Here is a 17,673-nt window from a genome sequence, read left to right as displayed (position 1 = left end):
GAGGTGGGATCCTACCTAGCCCTTACCTTCTTGATATGGTACCCTTGTCCTGGCAAAAGAAACTCCAGAACCCCTTTGTTGGACTACTAGGCAGTTTTATGCAGTGTTCCCAATCCCGTATTGATAGTTTCAGAATGATCAGATCGGCAATAGGATCTTCCGATCAAAGGGCAAACAGTTCATCCCTGATCAACTGGGACACTTTAAGAATCCTCCAAAACAGCTTACTGCAAATGTTAGATAACTTATCAGCAGGACTGCACAATAACTCTTAAAGCAAAACTCAAGAAAGCAGCAAAAAGTTCAGGAGGACTGCACAATAACTCTTAAAGCAAAACTCAAGAGAGCAGCAAAAAGTTACACGTGAAGCATTGCCCCATTGCCCCACACAAGGACATGCAGCAAAGATAAGCAAGATCCCAGCCATTCACCACACAACCAGCTGCGACTTGTGCCTAAAATCAAGGCCAGCATGTCATTTGCTTGCATCCATGGTAATTTGGTGATACAACTGTACAACTGTAAAGCGGAAAAAAAAAAATTGATTAATGCAAATGCATATATCAAATAAGTGTAAAATGTAGCAGGCTCCCTCCAATTTCAAAATGTTTCCGATTCTAGCATGTGTTTGAAGTAAAATACAGAAACAATACAACCCACCTAAGCGCAGCCCATTCAGCGGCTCCAATAGTCCAATCAGATCAATGGTCTGGATAGCACTGCATACCCTTTGCTCCGATCATATAATTACCTCAAGATCGTGTTGTAAAAAAGTGTTTCAAACAATGTTTCAATGCTAATTAAAGCTGCTTTGTGTTCAAGAGAACTGCAAAAGAAGCTAATAAAATTCAAAAATGACAAAATCAAAACCCTAAGTCCCATATCCGATCCAAACACACTAGTACTGGTACTAGCCCAACATGGCAATTTGTTCCGCACCTCCAAAAAACCAAGACTACTAAAAAAGAAAGCACATAAACATCACCCACATCAACGGTAGCGACGGAGTGACAGGGTGTTGTTTCTCTTCCAGGTGGCCCTCCGGGATGGACGTGCCTTGTGGTGCAAGTGGCCTTTTCCACGCAGGCCCCTGTACTTCTTCCCAGCTGAAGTAAGGCCCCGGAGCTCCCTGTGCTTGTGGACAGGATTGCAGATCCAGTTAATCCTTGGATCGTTGCGGACAGCATTGTGGGCAGCATCAACCAGGATTATCTCATAATACTTGTAGGTCGAATCCTGCAGGGAACACACAAGATTTGTGAGCTAGATGTTTCAATGTCATCAGATCCAGAATGGGGTTGTGTTTCTCCCTGACCTCGTTTAGCCAATAGGAGTTGAGAACCTTCAGACCTCCCAATTTACGGCCAGCCCGTTCCTCCGCCACTGATCTCTTATTCCGCTGAAACTTCAGCTGGGTGATACCCTGGTTTTTGGGCTTACCATACACAATACCCTTGGGGACGGGTCTCTTGCGGCCACCACGCCTGACACGGACACGATAAATCACATATCCCTGCACAAATCATTGCCAGACAAAACAATCTATTCATAAATCTTAAAACATACAACAGAACCAAACAAGTAAAAACTGAGAGAACGCATTGTCAATGCATCAGCAAAATAAAAATAAAAATGAGTTAAAAGCAAATTGCAATTTACATAAAATGATTGATTGCAAAAAAAAAAAAAAAAGGAAAAAGAAAATCCAGATGATGAGGAATCAATTCATGGAAATGGATCCTCAAGCACAAACTCCAGTAAAAAAAGAGAAGCTACAGACTCGGTGCAAGAACCAAGACTACAAGTTACTTGATTAGCAACGATCATAACAACGACAGCAATTGAAATTCAAAAATATTGTTTCTGCCATGGTCGTGCAAACTTGAGATGAACACTAAATTTAGATAGTGACCCAGAATAAGAATGACTATAGAAAAGTACCATTCTTAGGTAAATGATTTAGAACCCCATACCACCTCTAGATAGAATACAAGGGAAAACTTAAGGCAAATCATGCATGCTCAAACGACTACAAGACAGTGTCCACCACAAACAACAAAAAAGGAGAAATGGAGAAGGGTTCAATAGTCCGTAGCTTGGATAAAGGGTGGCTAAAGAAAATAAGGCCAAATCAAAGATGCATTAGACCATATGATCATTTTTTTAATGGTAGTCCACGAAATGAGTTCTAGGCCTAATAGACAGTTCAGATCAGTCGATTGGATTGTCAAAGTGGACCGATGCAAATAGTAGCACTATAAGTTATAGTGCTCTGAAAGCAATGGAGCATTTCTATTTTTGTTTTTATAAACTTATGTTTTAATAATTAAAAAGTATTAGTAAAAGCTTTTATTAAAAAATAACAAAATCAAACTTTAAAAAAATGACAACTGTTAAAAACAAAAAAAAAAAAGAGTGTGAAAAAAAGGTCACCAACGTGTAGCATAAGCTGCATAACCTTATATGATAGCTGCATAGAATACAAATACATGGAAAATGCCATACACTACATGTGACTGGTGTTATTTCATGCTCTACGTCCTACATGGTGCGATGATTAGGCTAAGGGATCTAGTGTATGTTAAATGCAACTAGGGGTCGAAATGGGTCGGGTGACTTGGGTTGGGTTGGCCCGAGGGTCATCTAGCCCGACACGCTCCTGAGGAGGATTTGGGCAAACTAAATGGTTTGTGGACTGGACTGAAAATGTAGCCTGTGTAACTAAATGGGCCTAGCTCAGTTGAACACGACCCAACTTGACTCGCCCATATAGCCTATCAATGGGCTGGCCATGATGACCTGACCCCACCAGGCCATAAATGTGAAATAAATTAGCAGACAATAAGTACAGATACATACAAATGATGAATGTATATTTGTATGTATCCACCAATTGGGAATGGGTGGGCATGCTCCATTCTTAAACATGAGTGTCATCATGCCTGGTTGGGTGGGACGGTCAAGCCTGACCTGATTACAATTGAATTGACAGGGCAGGTGATGCAGGACGCATGCAAGTGTCCTGCATCACCTGCCCTGTCCATTCAATTATAATCAGGTCCATTCTTAAACCTGAGTGTGGTTATGCCTGGTTGGGTGGAATGGTCAAGCCTGATCTGATTAAAATTGAATGGACAGGGCGGGTGATGCAGGACACATGCATGTGACTAAATAATCAATTGAGATCAATCAGCAAGTTAACCTAAATAATTACAATTCATTAAGTTACGACAATTCATCACACATCAAGAATCAAGCAGTTAACCACATGTAACAACTATGCAATGCATAACCATTCAAACACTAATTGATAGAATCTTATGGATGTAGAAACATTCAATTAGCATAGGAACTAATATATATCCGAAGGGGAAGTTAATATGAATTAGGGTTCGCTCAATTAGGGCTTAGGCTAACCTAGTGTTCATGGAATTTAGGGAAAACTGAAATTAGGACCAAGTTTTTTGATTAGTTAAGGGATTTGGGGTTTTTCAAGTCCTATTTGAAGGGAATTGTAGGATTGGAGGGTTAGGGAATTTGGGAATCTAGGGTGGGGGATTTTGGGAATCTAGGGTAGGGGATTTCCAATTGGGGGATTTAGGGATTAGGATAGGGTTGGGGTTGGGGATTCAAGGGGGTTTTGATGGGGGAAACAAGGGGAACAAAGGAGGGTGTATGTCTGACCACACAGCCAGCTAGGATGGCTCACACGTGTAGGAGATTTTGAGTGGGTTGAAGGGTTCCAAGGTTAGGGTTTGGTTGTGCTAATGTTGGTGATGTAAGGAAGAGGGAAAGAGGGGTTTGGATGTGTTTAGATCAAAGGGGAAGAGGAAAGTGATGTAAGGAAGAATACCTTTTTTTTATCAAAGCGAAAAGAGAAGACAAAAGACAAAGGAAGCCTCGGACTTTGTCGAAGAGGGAAAGGCTTCGCACCAATCCTATTATCCAAATCACTTGGATACCACCTTCAAATTACATGAAGAATGAGATAAAACTTGGGAGTTTTTGAAGAAAATCATGAATGGAGAGGTTCAGGTCAGGTGGCGCACGGATGTCCTCATCAGCAGGTCAGGCTTGGGCTCGATGAATTTTAAGTGGGTCAGGTCAGGCCAAAGGGTAATATGTACAGATCAGGTCCAGGCTGAAATTCTTGGCCATGGAATAAACAGGTCAGGCTCAACCCGAACCTGACCCATTACAACCCCATACACAACCTAGTGCATGCTATTTAAAACACTGTTCCCAAACAATGCACTGAAGAGCAAGAATAACCAAACCTTTTAGCATGCCAACAAAGCTTCAAAAGCGTCTCAGACAGGCACGAACGTAAAATCTATGGACCCACAAAAGGTGTTAAAACTTACCACCCAAAAGTGGACTAAGTTACTTGATAGGCTAAACAATCAAACATTCTAAACTTGCCAAAAGAGAAGTTGATGGAACCCAAAGGAATACATAAGAAGTCCAAGACAATTGGTCACAGACCAAAATCAACGAATCAACAAGGGTAGACAGAAATCCACAAGAGACTATTCATTTCCAAGAGCCATAACTTTTCCACACGATTGAAAAGCTGACCAGATAAACTCATATTCAAGAAACATATGGAGCTAAATTGTTTAAATCACAGTTTAATAACAATATATTTTTATTCCAAATCAAGAGACCGAACGAGAATCAGCTAATTAATCATGAGGTGGTTGGATCATTTTTTAGCTGAGTGCACTATTAGGATTTCAGAATTAGAGTTCAATATTTAAACATTTCAAACTTAACCTAGAAGGGTTTAAAAATAATATCATGAGGTTCTTTTGAAAGGTGTTTTGTGAAGTAAAAGAATATTGGAGAGAGAGAGAGAGAGAGAGAGTCTTGGAATTAATTTGTTAGATAACTTTAGAGAATGTGAAATATCATTTATCTGAATTTAAATTTCCTAGAGTTACCATTATATATTTGTCCGCCAAGGCCCGTTTGGATTCATGGAAAGCATGGGAAAGGAAATAGCAGTTCTTGGGAAACCTTATTTCCAAGAAACAGTGCGAAAGGAAACACTGTTTTCCCTTATTGTTTTTCAGTTTTCCTAGAAATTTGGGGAATTCTGAATTTGTTGTTCAGTTGTTTTGCAAAAAAACATTTTCCTAAGAAGAAAATTTTCCTGCCAGTTACTGGCATGTGCTAAATTGGCATGTCGTACATATGGGAGGCTTAAAGATGGACAATGGCTCATGTGGCATATCGAATGTGGGATGCTTGAAGCAGAATTGGGGCACAAGTGGCACAGGTGTTCTTGAAGCTGTATAGGGCACGAGACACAATGGCACATTTGACACGTGGGAACTTTAAGCTAGATGGTGCAACATGCGCGTGTGGGAACTAGGAACTTGAACTAGATGATGCCACATGTGCACATTGGCAGATGTGGGATATGTGGATATTGATTGAATACGAAAGATTGCAAATGTGGTACATTAACACATGTGGGGTGCTTAGCACATGTGGGACACAAGAGCAGATGGATGGTGGCACATAGGTGCATATGGGACGCTTGAAGATGGACGGTGGCACATGTGACACATTTAACATGTGGGCACTAGAAGCTAGAAGGTGGCATGCGTTGTCATATACAATCACATAAGCGATTATGTCATCACATATGTCATTTTGGACCAATGGACCGTATACGCCATGGTAGGATATGTGATTATTGTGCCGTTGGGGCTTATACGGTCGCACCATCACATATGTCATTTTGGACCAGTGGACCGTATATGCCATGGTAGGATATGTGATTATTGTCAGTCACACAGAGAAGTATTCGGTCGCTTAAGTAATAATTACGCAGTTATGCCATTTTCTTTTCTTTTTTTCTTTTTTGTTTTTTTTGTTAGCTTGTTAGTACACCCCACTGTCAGTTCACACTTCACTGTTAGCCACCCCCACTAGGGAATCAATACCAAGACCTCAGTGTTGAAACAAGGTATCTTTCAGTCAGTCTACCACTTGAGCTATGGATCAGGGTGTTACACAGTTATGCCATTGCGTACAAAGTATGTGATGGCATAATCTCAACGGTTAGATATTATCTGACTATTGGGACTTATATTTTGCTTTATTTTCTCCAAGATTTTGCTTGTAAGTAGTCTCTCTCTCTCTCTCTCTCTCTCTCTCTCTCTCTCTCTCTCTCTCTCTCTCTCTCTCTCTATATATATATATATATATATATGACACCTATAAAATTTGTATGTTGTTTTTTCACATTTTTCAGTATATACATTCATTCGAGTAGTTATTAGTTAACTTGTTATAGTCTAACAGTCTACTAAAACTATATAAAAAAACAACAATTCCCTACACTAGAAGTATTTTTACATAAATTTTCACATACATACATACACCTATAAAATTTGTATGTTGTTTTTTCACATTTTTCAGTATATACATTCATTCGAGTAGTTATTAGTTAACTTGTTATAGTCTAATAGTCTACTAAAACTATATAAAAAAACAACAATTCCCTACACTAGAAGTATTTTTACATAAATTTTCACATACATAAATATGTCATTTTTTACCTTGAAATTTCCTTCCTTTTTATTTTTTTTTTCAAAAAAAGTGGTTAGGGGGTTGTGCATCACATAAGCGCACAACCCCCTTAGGGGGCACGGGATCGCTTATGCAAATTGACAATATTGATGTGTGCACATTGGCCCATGTGGCATATATTGAGCGATTGAAGTTGGATGATGACGATCACACATGTGGCTCACTAGTACATGAGGGACGCTTCGCACATGTTGGAGCAAGAGAGAATGGATGGTGGCACATGCAGCACATTAGCCCATTTGGAGAGCTCTGCACATGCGAGGCATAAGAGAAGATGGATGGTGACACTGACACATGTCATGCCCCAAATCCGGTTCCCGACGCCCATACGCCATGTTCTGAATCCAGTGTTGACATCCTCCGTAGAACCCCGACTCCGACACTCAGCACCCATACACCAAGTCTCGAAGGCGGTATTCCACAAGGAGGATTTCCAAAGAAACTTTGTAGCCGAGCATAAATATAAGAAATCCACAAGCAACATACACCTCCACTATATAAGATTAGGGCCTGTTTGATTTTTTGTGATACAAGTAAATCCTAGCAAGTAATTATTATTTTTTTACCATCTCAAAAATCGATACAAAAGTGTTGACTTAAATAAGTAGACCCCACCGTAATGTATATGATATATCCACACCGTCCATCTATTTTATTAGAATATTTTGGAGCATGAGACGAAAAATGAGGCAGATTCAACACTCAAATGGCCCACACGAAAGGAAACAATGGTCGTAATTTGTCCACCGTTGAAAGTTGTTTCCTTGACTGGGCCCACATTGAGGTTTTGTCATCATCTAACCCGTTCAAAGGGTCACACAGACATGGATAAGGGGAAAACACAAATATCAGCTTGATTTTAAACTTTTAAGGGCCCCAAGAAGTTTTTTATGGTAGGTGTTCGATTCCCGCTGCTTCCTATGGTGTGGACCACTTGAGCTTTGGATCTACCTCATTTTTTTGCTCATGCCCTAAATTCAGCTGGCATAACAAATGAGCGGTGTGGATAAGTCACATACATCACGATGGGCCCCACATTAATTTTGTAAATTTCTCGATTTAAGTGTTAAAAAAGTAAGTTGTCACATCTACATTGGGAAAGATGTGGTAATTACCCAGGTAAATAATGATTACCCATTTACATGGTAATTACAGTTGAGCTGAAAAATCAAACAGGCCCTTAGATACAATGATGCAAAAAGGGAAATACATATGATAACAAAGCAAACACAAAGGAGTGTGCTCCAGCATTGACAACTGCCGCACTTTAACATAACCTGAAAAAAATGAGAAAACGCCCATGACCTTCCACACAAAGCTCAGTAGAGTGTGTGAGCGTATACAATGCATATGACAAATATATCGCAATAATAGCCATATCAATATTAGAGTAAGCAGCAAAGATGGAGGGCCACTTATACCAATGTCCATACGTGTAATCAGCCATACCAAGGCTATGCAAATATGTTATGCGAATGAATGTCATATGCGGCCATGCGATGTAATATACCAATCATGATGTCTAATCCACATCTCAATACGATTCTCATCTGAAATCACTAGGATCTAGCGTGCAGTCAAGGTTCGTATTCCGAGGTAATGAGAGGACAAAAAGACTTCACTACCCGCCATAGCAGTGGAAGGCATGTGGCCATGCCAAATCCCACCCAGCACGCCAGTAGCGGACCCATTTGCATGTTGGTCAGACATGACCTCAATCGCCACCACAGTCTTCAAGCAGGTGAGGTTGAACCCTTTTCCAACATATCCCAACACAGTGGGAGATGCGACCTACTGATATTCAGCACTCATTCGCTCATGTATCAACTCAGTCCAGACATTGGAGCATCTTGTGGGCCCATAAGGTTTAGGAACTTTTACCCACAGATGCCATTTATGTCATGTAACCATAGCCAATTTCCGGTGTCCATAACTGTCAACCACAATAAATCCGTGGTGGCCACAATTCTATTGTCATTCGGGTGTACATGCAAGTGCACCATGCAAATGCATGAATACATGAGTTCATCATATTCATGCAACCATGTCATGCAAGTCGTGCATAATACAAGATGGCCCCATCTCATATGGGTCCCCCGAAATGCCCTAAAGCCATAGGGACGTCCAATACAACCTTGCCGCATGTAGGTAAGTCAAAACCATGTCATGCGTACTAACCGTTGTCCACCACCAGGTGTATTCTACATGATCAAACCATCATTCACATGTTAAGCACACATGATGCAGATGAAGTATGAATGATGCACAACATACAACCAACCATGCATGCAGTGCCACATCTAGTATAAAGGTCACGTTATATCAATATAAGAGCAATGTTATATCGAGCATAAGAGTAATACTACATCTAGCAAAAAGTAAGCACCACATTAACTTAAAGGAAGTAAAGCAACACAATCTTGAACATCGCACCAACTTGATAAAGTAAACACACCATTCACAAGAGTGGGGGGCCCACTTGGAATCCAAGTCTAACAAGGCCCCACAAGGCTATACTTGAGTGGGCTTTCAAGCCAATGTCCACTCAACAAGCATACACGCAAGCAACCTAAATGCACTAATAGGGGCAACCAAGAGGCGTCAAAGTAGGCCTTACAATGTCCCTAAACAAGGCTAAAAAAGGGTGGGGTCCAAAACAAATAACAATTAAAAGAAGCAAAGAAAAAATAAATTTACATTGCATGAGTGACATTTTAAACCATGCACTCACCATTTTAAAACATCAAGGGATAGGGTCTTCCACAAGGTTGGGATCTCCATTAGTGGAGATTCCAAGACCCAACATTCCATCTTCCTCTTATTTTTTTTACCATTTTCCTTTCTTTTCTTCTCTCATCTTCTTTCTCTGTTCTTTTCTTTCTTACCTCTCATGGGAGCTCATACGTATGGAAGCTTGGATTGCTAATGGGATGGAATGAGAGAGAGGGAGCGGTGTAGAAAATGAGGAATAAGATGGGTTATTTTCCTTTAAGTGTTGGGAATTGTGTGCATATGGGGGTAGAGAAATGGAGGTAGTTTAGGAACGAAAATGTACATGGGGAGAGAGAATGGATTTTGTTGACTTTGAGGTGGTACTTGTGAGGGGGAATGGAAAAATATAAGAGTAGTTTAGTGATTGTTGGGGTACTTTAGTAGGTAAGAGTATGGGCATTTTAGGTCATTTGGAGTTGCTTGGAAATGATGCTTTTTGGAATGAAAAAATATATATATGTGGGGGTATGGGGTGTATTTTACCTTTTATATGGGTAAAGTTATTTCACATGGGTGGGGAATATGTTTTAGATACTTATAAAAATGATTTGCAAATAGGGTTCATGACATGCATGTGTAGGCATTTGATGTTTCGATTCACGCTTAGATCCATAACTTCCAATTCGTATATCGCAATACAGCATGTCGAGCGGCTTTGTGCTTGCAGCGTCGGCGCGATCACTAAGGTAGAGGTCTCGAGTCAAACTAACACAATAACAGGGCACGATCAACCGATCCAATGCATCCTGAGTACGTCGATGCCAGAAACATGCGTATAAAAGGTTCTAATGGAACACGGGTCTCACAACTCTCCCCTCCTGAAAGAAAATTTCACCCTTAGAATTTCTAAACAACCCAACCCCAAGTAAGGCACACACACCAGGGTGCTATGCTCAAAAGTTTCTAAGTTCTCAAGCGAGAACCTTATTTTAGACTAAGCCTGCAACCCAAGAAGTCTAAAGGTAATTCTTTAGGTCCTTTCAAACTAGGGATCCTAGTGATTCTAAGTTTGCATCCAAATGAGCGCACACGCATGGCATGGACCCCACTTGCAGAGCATCTCTACAAGCATCTAAAGCATATTCTTCACTCATGTGAAATGACATTACTCTACTACTAAAAAAGCCAAACGACACCACACGCCTATAGCCTTTTTCTTTTTTCCAAAAAGCATCATTTCCAAGTAATGCCAAGAGACCTAAAATGCCCCTACCTTACCTACTAAGGTAACCTACAATCCCTAGATTACCCCTGTATTTTCCTATTCCCTCACATAAGTACCACCCCAAAGTCAACAAAACTTATTTTTCCCCTCCTTATGCGCATTTTTATGCCTAAAACATCTCTCATTTCTCTACACCTATGCACACAACTTCCAACATCTAAAGGAAAATGACCCCTCTTACTCCTCATTTCTATACACCCCTCTCTTTTTCATTTCATCCCATTAGCAATCCAAGATCCTGTATGAATAAGCTCCAATGAGAGCAAAGAAAGAAAAAAAAAATAGAGAAAGAAAATGAGATCCTAACCCTTTAAAAAATCCTAGCCCTTGATGTTTTAAAATGGTGAGTGCATGATTTAAAATGTCAATCATGCGATGTAAATCCCTTTTTAATTGCTTTTTTTATTTTTTTTTTTGCGAGGGAAAGAGGTGAACCCCACCCTTTTTGGACCTTGTTTGGGGACATCATAGGGCCCACTTTGACCTTTTGCGAGACTACCATGATCGCTTGTGGACCCTACTATTGTGCCTTATATGGTTGTCGTTGTTAGTACGTTTAGGTCGCATGTGTGTATGCTCATTAAGTGGACCCATTGGCTTGAAAGCCCACCCAAGTATAGCCTTATGGGGCTCTGTTAGACTTGGATTCCAAGTGGGCCCCCCACCTCTTGTGAATGGTGTATTTACTTTATCAAATTTGTGCAATGTTTATGCTTATGTTGCTATGGCACTTCCTTTAAGCTAATGTGGCGCTTACTTTATGGTAGATGTAGCATTGCTCTTACGCTCGATATAGCATTACCCTTATATTGATATAGCATGTCCCTTGTACTTGATGCGGCACTACGTGCACACCACATCCACATGCATAGTTCATTGTATGTTATGTAACATTCATACTTCATCCGCATCATGTGTGCTTAACATGTGAATGATTGTTTGATCATGTAGAGTACATCTGGTGGTGGAGCACAGTTGGTACGCATGACACAGTTTTGGCTTACTTATATGTGGCAAGATTGCATTGGATGTCCTTACAGTTTTAGACATTTCAAGGGACTCATATGAGATGGGGACGTCATGCTTGAATTCACAGCATGCATGTCTATGATGAACTCATGCATTCACGTGTTTGCATAATACACACGCATGTATGCAATAGCAACATTAGGATTGTGGCCACCACGGATTCATTGTGATTGGCGATTATGGACACCGGAAATTGGTTGTGGTTACAAAGCGTAAAGGGCATCCGTACATAAAAGTCCATAAAACCTTTAAGCCCACAGGATGCCCCAATGTATGGACTGAGTGGATACATGAGGGCACGAGTGTTGAATACCAGTAGGTCGCATCTCTCACTACGTCAAGGTCGGTTGAAAAGGGGTTCGAACTCGCCTACTCGAAAAGCGTAGTGGCGATTGAGGCCATGTCTGACAAACTTACAAATGGGTGCTGCTATGGCATGGCTATGGACATTCCACTATCATGGCGGACAGTTAGCTCTTTTTGCCCTCTCATTGCCTCTGAGTACAAACATTGATTGTGCACTAGACCTCGATGATTCCAAATGAGAATTATACTGATATGTGGATTACACATCAGGATTGGCATGTTTCATCGCACATTCGGCCCGATTGGCCTTCGCATAGCATATATGCATAGCCTTGGTATGGCTGATTGCACACATGGACATTGGCATGACTAGCCCTCCATCCTTGCTGCTTACTGATATAGTCATTGCTACAATATATCTGTCATATGCATTGCACATGCACACACACTCTATCGGGCTTTGTGTGGTAGCTCATGGGTGTTTGCCCATGTTTTCAGGTTATGTTAGAGTGTGGTAGTTGGCGATGCTAGGTCACGCTCCTTTGTTTTTGTTTTGCTATCAAATGTATTTCTCTTTTTACAGCATTATATCTAATCTTGTATAATCTCCAAAATAAAAATAAAAATAAAAATAAAAAAATAAAAAAACTAATCTTGTATAGTGGAGGTGTGTTCCTCGTAGAGTTCTTATGGTTACGCTCGGTTACAAAGTTTCTTCAGAAATCCTCCTTGTGGAACGCTGCCTTTGGGTCTTGATGTATGGGTGTTGAGTGACAGAATCGGGATTCTACGAAGTTTGTCGGCACCAGATTCAGGACATGGCATATAGGCACCAGGAATCGTATTTGGGGCATGACAACACATATGGCATAGTGGCACATGAGGGGCACGGCAGAAGATGGGCAAGGCTTATGTGGCACATCTTGAGTGATTGAAGATGGTAGGTGGCACGTTTTGGTTTAACTCTTGAGAAACCCATTTTCCTTCTTGGGTGATTGAAGATGGCATGTGGCACATTTTGGTTTAACTCTTGAGAAACACATTTTCCTTCTATCATGGGAAAGTACCTTTCTTAATGGAGGAAGGTGGGAAAATAAAATTGTTGATTTTCCAACAAAAAAAATAGAGAAAGTGGGAAATGGTGTTTCCCACAAATACCCACAACAAAAGGCTTCATGGACAATAGAAAGTTAGTTTTGTGGGAAATGGTTTTTTTTTCCTCTCCAATGAAACCAAACAGGCCCGCAGTCTCCCTTCTCTTTTCAACATGTTGTACCTCTTTCTACGAAGCACATGTATAGCTCTAAATGATTTGATGAACCGACTCTAATGAAAATTCAAACCAAATGTATGATTCCATTAACAAAGTTACTTGTTGACTTACTGTATATCAACATTTGTTGAAGGCACATGCAGAATAACTATCTTTAGGACCTGTTTGGGTAGGGGATTCCTTTCCTTTCCATGACACCAAACAGGCCCTTGGGGAGAAAGCAGTTTCCCTTCTCTTTTCAACATATTCAGATTCTTCCTACATGCCACATGTATAGTTCCCAATGATTTAATCAACCAATTCTAGTGAAGACTCAAAACAAATGCACCAGTCCATTAATAAAGTTATTTGTTGTATCTAAATTTGTTGAAGGCATGTGCAGAATAGCTAACTTTAAGGCCTGTTCAGTTAGCAAATTCCTCAAAATCAGGATTAAGCTAATCCCAATATTGGCGGGGACCTCCTTGTGAGCTCCTTAATAAAATAGTTGTTCTCTCTCGAAGAAAAAAAAATGGCAGGCACCATGCCCTCATTTTTTTCCACGTAAATGGCATTTAGTGTTTAGTTTTACTTTGCAGTTAAGTAGTCGAGCGAATCATCATGTATCTAGGTGAGCAGGGAAAGCACCAACAATAGGCACTGCTCACATGCATCTTTTCAAATTAGACTTGGACTAACCAATGATTTTAATCAGCCCAATTAGATCTATCATTGAATATTCAGTATCATCTTCGTGAGGATCTCTTTCCCATGATCGCAAACAGCATTAAAGGCCAAACTCAAGTAGCCGGTATAAGCCTATGAAGATCTCAATGATGATTCACCTTCTATGCTGTTAACTAATTCAATACCACAGATCCAACTATACATCATGGTTTTCGAAATCAACCCATAAGACTCAGATCGGTTTAGTCCAAACCAAGAGCCACCACAACGATACGGGGCCAAGTCGGACTAAGTAGGGGCTAGCCAGTTTCAGTCCCCAGGAAAGTCACACTCTGAACCGCTACTTGATTGAAGAGTAAATTATTGCAATATCTGTAACAAGTTCCTGAATCCATTCAACATTGAACCATCAGGGATAAACCATTCCAAGATGACTCTCATCATCAATGAGGATTGGTCATGAAGTCATAACCAGACACTATGATTCTAGGATAAAACATACATGTGGTATACACGTAACCTAATGTGGCAACCTAGATCCTTGCATGCATCGCACGACCAAGCATACCAAAATCCGCACTGATCAAATGATCGTAAGTAGGAGGCGACTTACAGGGAAGTCACTTACAGATGGTGTTTGGGGGAGAAAATTCACCTGTAAGTCACTTACAGGCAAATCTACCAAAAAACTGCAGGGGTATGGGGGTGAGAAGTCACTTCCCTGTAAGTGACTTTCACATGGAAGTGAATTACAGGTAAGTCACTCACAACTTAAAATAACTTACAGGCATCCAAACAGGCCCTAAAAAAATGGCGGCTACACTATCCACATGGCACACTAATTGGGCAGTCCGGATTGCCAAACAAAATAATAATTACAGAAAAGATACCAATATACCTGCTTCGCCTTGTATCCCAGCCGTCGAGCTTTATCGGGGCGGGTGGGATGCGTGACACGCACGATCGACGGGAGCTGGCGGTATTCCCAGCACCGAACCCTCTGTAAAAACCGCATCACATCCGATTGCTTCTTCCTCCAAAGCTCCGACACGTATTTGTAAGCCCCTAAATCCCACAAACACAACATGAAAAATGAAAATTAAAAAATTAAAAGCATAAACCCAAAAACAAATGTTAGAACCCTAAACCGAATCGCTCCTAAAATGGAAGCCAAACGCGGCAATGGAAGATTTTTTATTTTTTTTTTAAATGCGATCCGTGCGAGATCCGATGTAAAACCCTAACCCTAAATCCATCCGCAAATTATAGGAAATTTTTTGCAGAAAATGAAAGAAATAAGGAACGTAGTGGAGATCATGAGAGAAATGGCAGCATTCAATTTCAAGAGTCTCACCCATCGTTTCAGAGATTCTCCCTGCTCTCGCGTCCTACGGTTTTTGCTCCCAGAGAGAAAGGGTCGGCTGCTCCTTAGATGCCCTAAATCTGTTTATATACTGGGATTTTCTTCAACAGTCATGATTTTACCGAGCAGACCGTAAATAACGAGCCGCGCTCGCGTACAGCGCGCTAGGTGAACTTTCGTGAGATCCTCCCCGTCCATCAGGTCCGCTGCCTCACGTTAACCGTTGAAATCAAAAGTAATGATAATCCATAACTCAGGTAAGCCACAGTGTTGGAAAGTGTTAGGATGGATTCCCCACCGCTAGCTTTCTGTACGGCTCACCGATGGTATTTATAAGCCATCTAGTCCATTCATCTCGACTCGTCATGGCCAAAGAATTACCTATAATCACATTATTACCAAAATCAAGTAGGCGTACCACGCGATTGTATTGGTTTTAGGTATAATTTTGAGAGGCCCACCTTTGTGTTCTATAAGTAGGACTTTTTGGGCCTGTTTGATTTTCTAATTACAGAGGTAATTCCAGTAAATGTAAATGGGAAATAATTATTTACCTATGTGTTTCCGATTGAATTTTTGACCGCCCCTTTCATTTATAGCACTCCTCATGGCACCCGGGGAAAAAAAAAAAGTTAAATTGTGGGGCCCACCTTGATGTTTGTGTATTATCCACAACTTCCATCCCTTTAGCCAACTTATTTTAGGGCATGAGCCAAAAAAAGATGCAGATCCAAAGATCAAGTGGACCACACTAATGGAAACAATGGGAATTGAACTCTTACCATTGAAAGCTTCTTGAAGGCCCTAGAAGTTTTGGATCAAACTGATATTTTTGTTTCTACTTTATCCGTGACTGTGTGACCTTATTAATGGGTTGGATGACAAATAAACATCATTGTGGGCCCTAAGGAGAAAACAACTTTCAACCATTGACGTTTTAATGATCCTTGTTTCCTAACGTGTGGTCCACTTGAGCTTTTGATTTTCCTCAGTTTTAGGCTCATGCCTTAAAATGTATTTTTTAAAAGGATGGATGGTGTGGATAACTCATATATATCATGGTGGGGCCCACATATTTAAATCACTAATAAAAATGTTTGTATGGACCGATTTTCGAAACGTAATTCCCGGCTACTTCCCGGCTACTAATAAGGTAATTCCGTATATTTACCAGGGGAAATTAAAAATCAAACAGCCCCTTAGGATCGAGGCCAAACAAGGGCACGTATGTTTCCCAACCATTTACGTGTACAATCTGTTGGGCATGAGTAGAAAAAGTTTGCTTGCTCGCATTGCAATTAGTCTACATGATCACTGACGTTGTCAGCACTGCTGCATAAAATGTATATTCTCCTATGCATAAGTTACATTTATATATGCGAGTGACTCCATGACATGTTTTCTTTGGCCCAATTTACATATGTAAACTTTTTCACACATCCATTTAGGCTTGTAAATGACAATACTATTTCAATTCATTAGTGTTAGATCAATTTTCCAACTTTAATACAAGCTGTCTATTTTTAAAATTATTAATCAAATAGTTATATCATCTAATTAAAGCAATTTGAGAAGGACACGAAATCAAAGGTGGGCCCATGTAATGGTCCATATCAATGCTTAGACTTCCACCATATATTTAACATGGAGCGCATATTTCTCAACCCACTAATCTAGTGTTTAGGCTTATCAGCCAAAGTGATTTATGACGAATAAGTAATAAATTTTAGATGGGGCCAACGTGATGGACAACATACAATACTTAGACATCCCTAATATACTTAATATGGACCATCTATTTTATCAAACCATTACTCAGGTGGTAAGGATCATCCATTCGGAGTTATTTAAGAGTGATGGAAATCAAAGGTGAGCCCATATGATCACATCAATACTTAGATCTCTATAGTATACTTAATATGGATCGTACATTTCTCGACCCACTAATCTAGCGTTTCTGTTCATTTGACTAAAGTAATTTAAGACAAATTAGCAATAAAAGTTGGGCCTAACATGATGGATAGTATAATAGTGGTTTGGTTCTTATAAGCAGTGATCATGTCTGTAAGATTATTGGAATTGGATTAGTTTGCATCAAAATGTTTAATAGGGTGTAGCGTACTTTGACCGATGTGAAGCACATTATAAATTTGAAGAAAAATCTGATTTCTTTGGGTGCTCTTGCTGCATTAGGATGCAAGTTCACTGACCATGATAGTGTCCTAAAAGTTTCGAAATGAGTACTCATCGTTATGAAAGCACGAATGAACAACAATCTCTACAAGTTGATCTGGAATATATATCGAATGGAGCTGCATCGTCTGTAGCAGAGTCGATGTCGGCATGTATGTGGCATGTGCGCCTAGGTCACATGAGCGAGCGTGGTATGAAGGTACTCATAAATTGTGGTTTGATTCATTGTAAGACCCGTGTCCT

At 40.3% G+C, this 17,673-nt stretch overlaps 1 protein-coding gene across 1 annotated transcript; it reads right to left on the bottom strand.

The window, feature by feature from the left end:
• Positions 1-763: 763 nt before the first annotated feature.
• On the bottom strand, positions 764-15,384 carry LOC131232540 (large ribosomal subunit protein eL15y-like). Its single transcript, XM_058228843.1, has 4 exons — positions 15,229-15,384; positions 14,773-14,939; positions 1,316-1,513; positions 764-1,236 (listed from the first exon to the last, which is right to left on the bottom strand). Exons 1-4 carry the CDS (start codon positions 15,230-15,232, stop codon positions 991-993), a joined length of 615 nt encoding a protein of 204 aa, XP_058084826.1. The 5' UTR covers positions 15,233-15,384; the 3' UTR covers positions 764-990.
• Between the last annotated feature and the right edge of the window lie 2,289 nt (positions 15,385-17,673).

This window comes from Magnolia sinica, chromosome 18 (genome assembly GCF_029962835.1).
Source record: "Magnolia sinica isolate HGM2019 chromosome 18, MsV1, whole genome shotgun sequence".
Taxonomy (NCBI): Eukaryota; Viridiplantae; Streptophyta; class Magnoliopsida; order Magnoliales; family Magnoliaceae; genus Magnolia; species Magnolia sinica.
The sequence above is the reverse complement of the archived record's forward strand: the minus strand, read 5'-3'. Positions and strand labels throughout refer to the sequence as shown.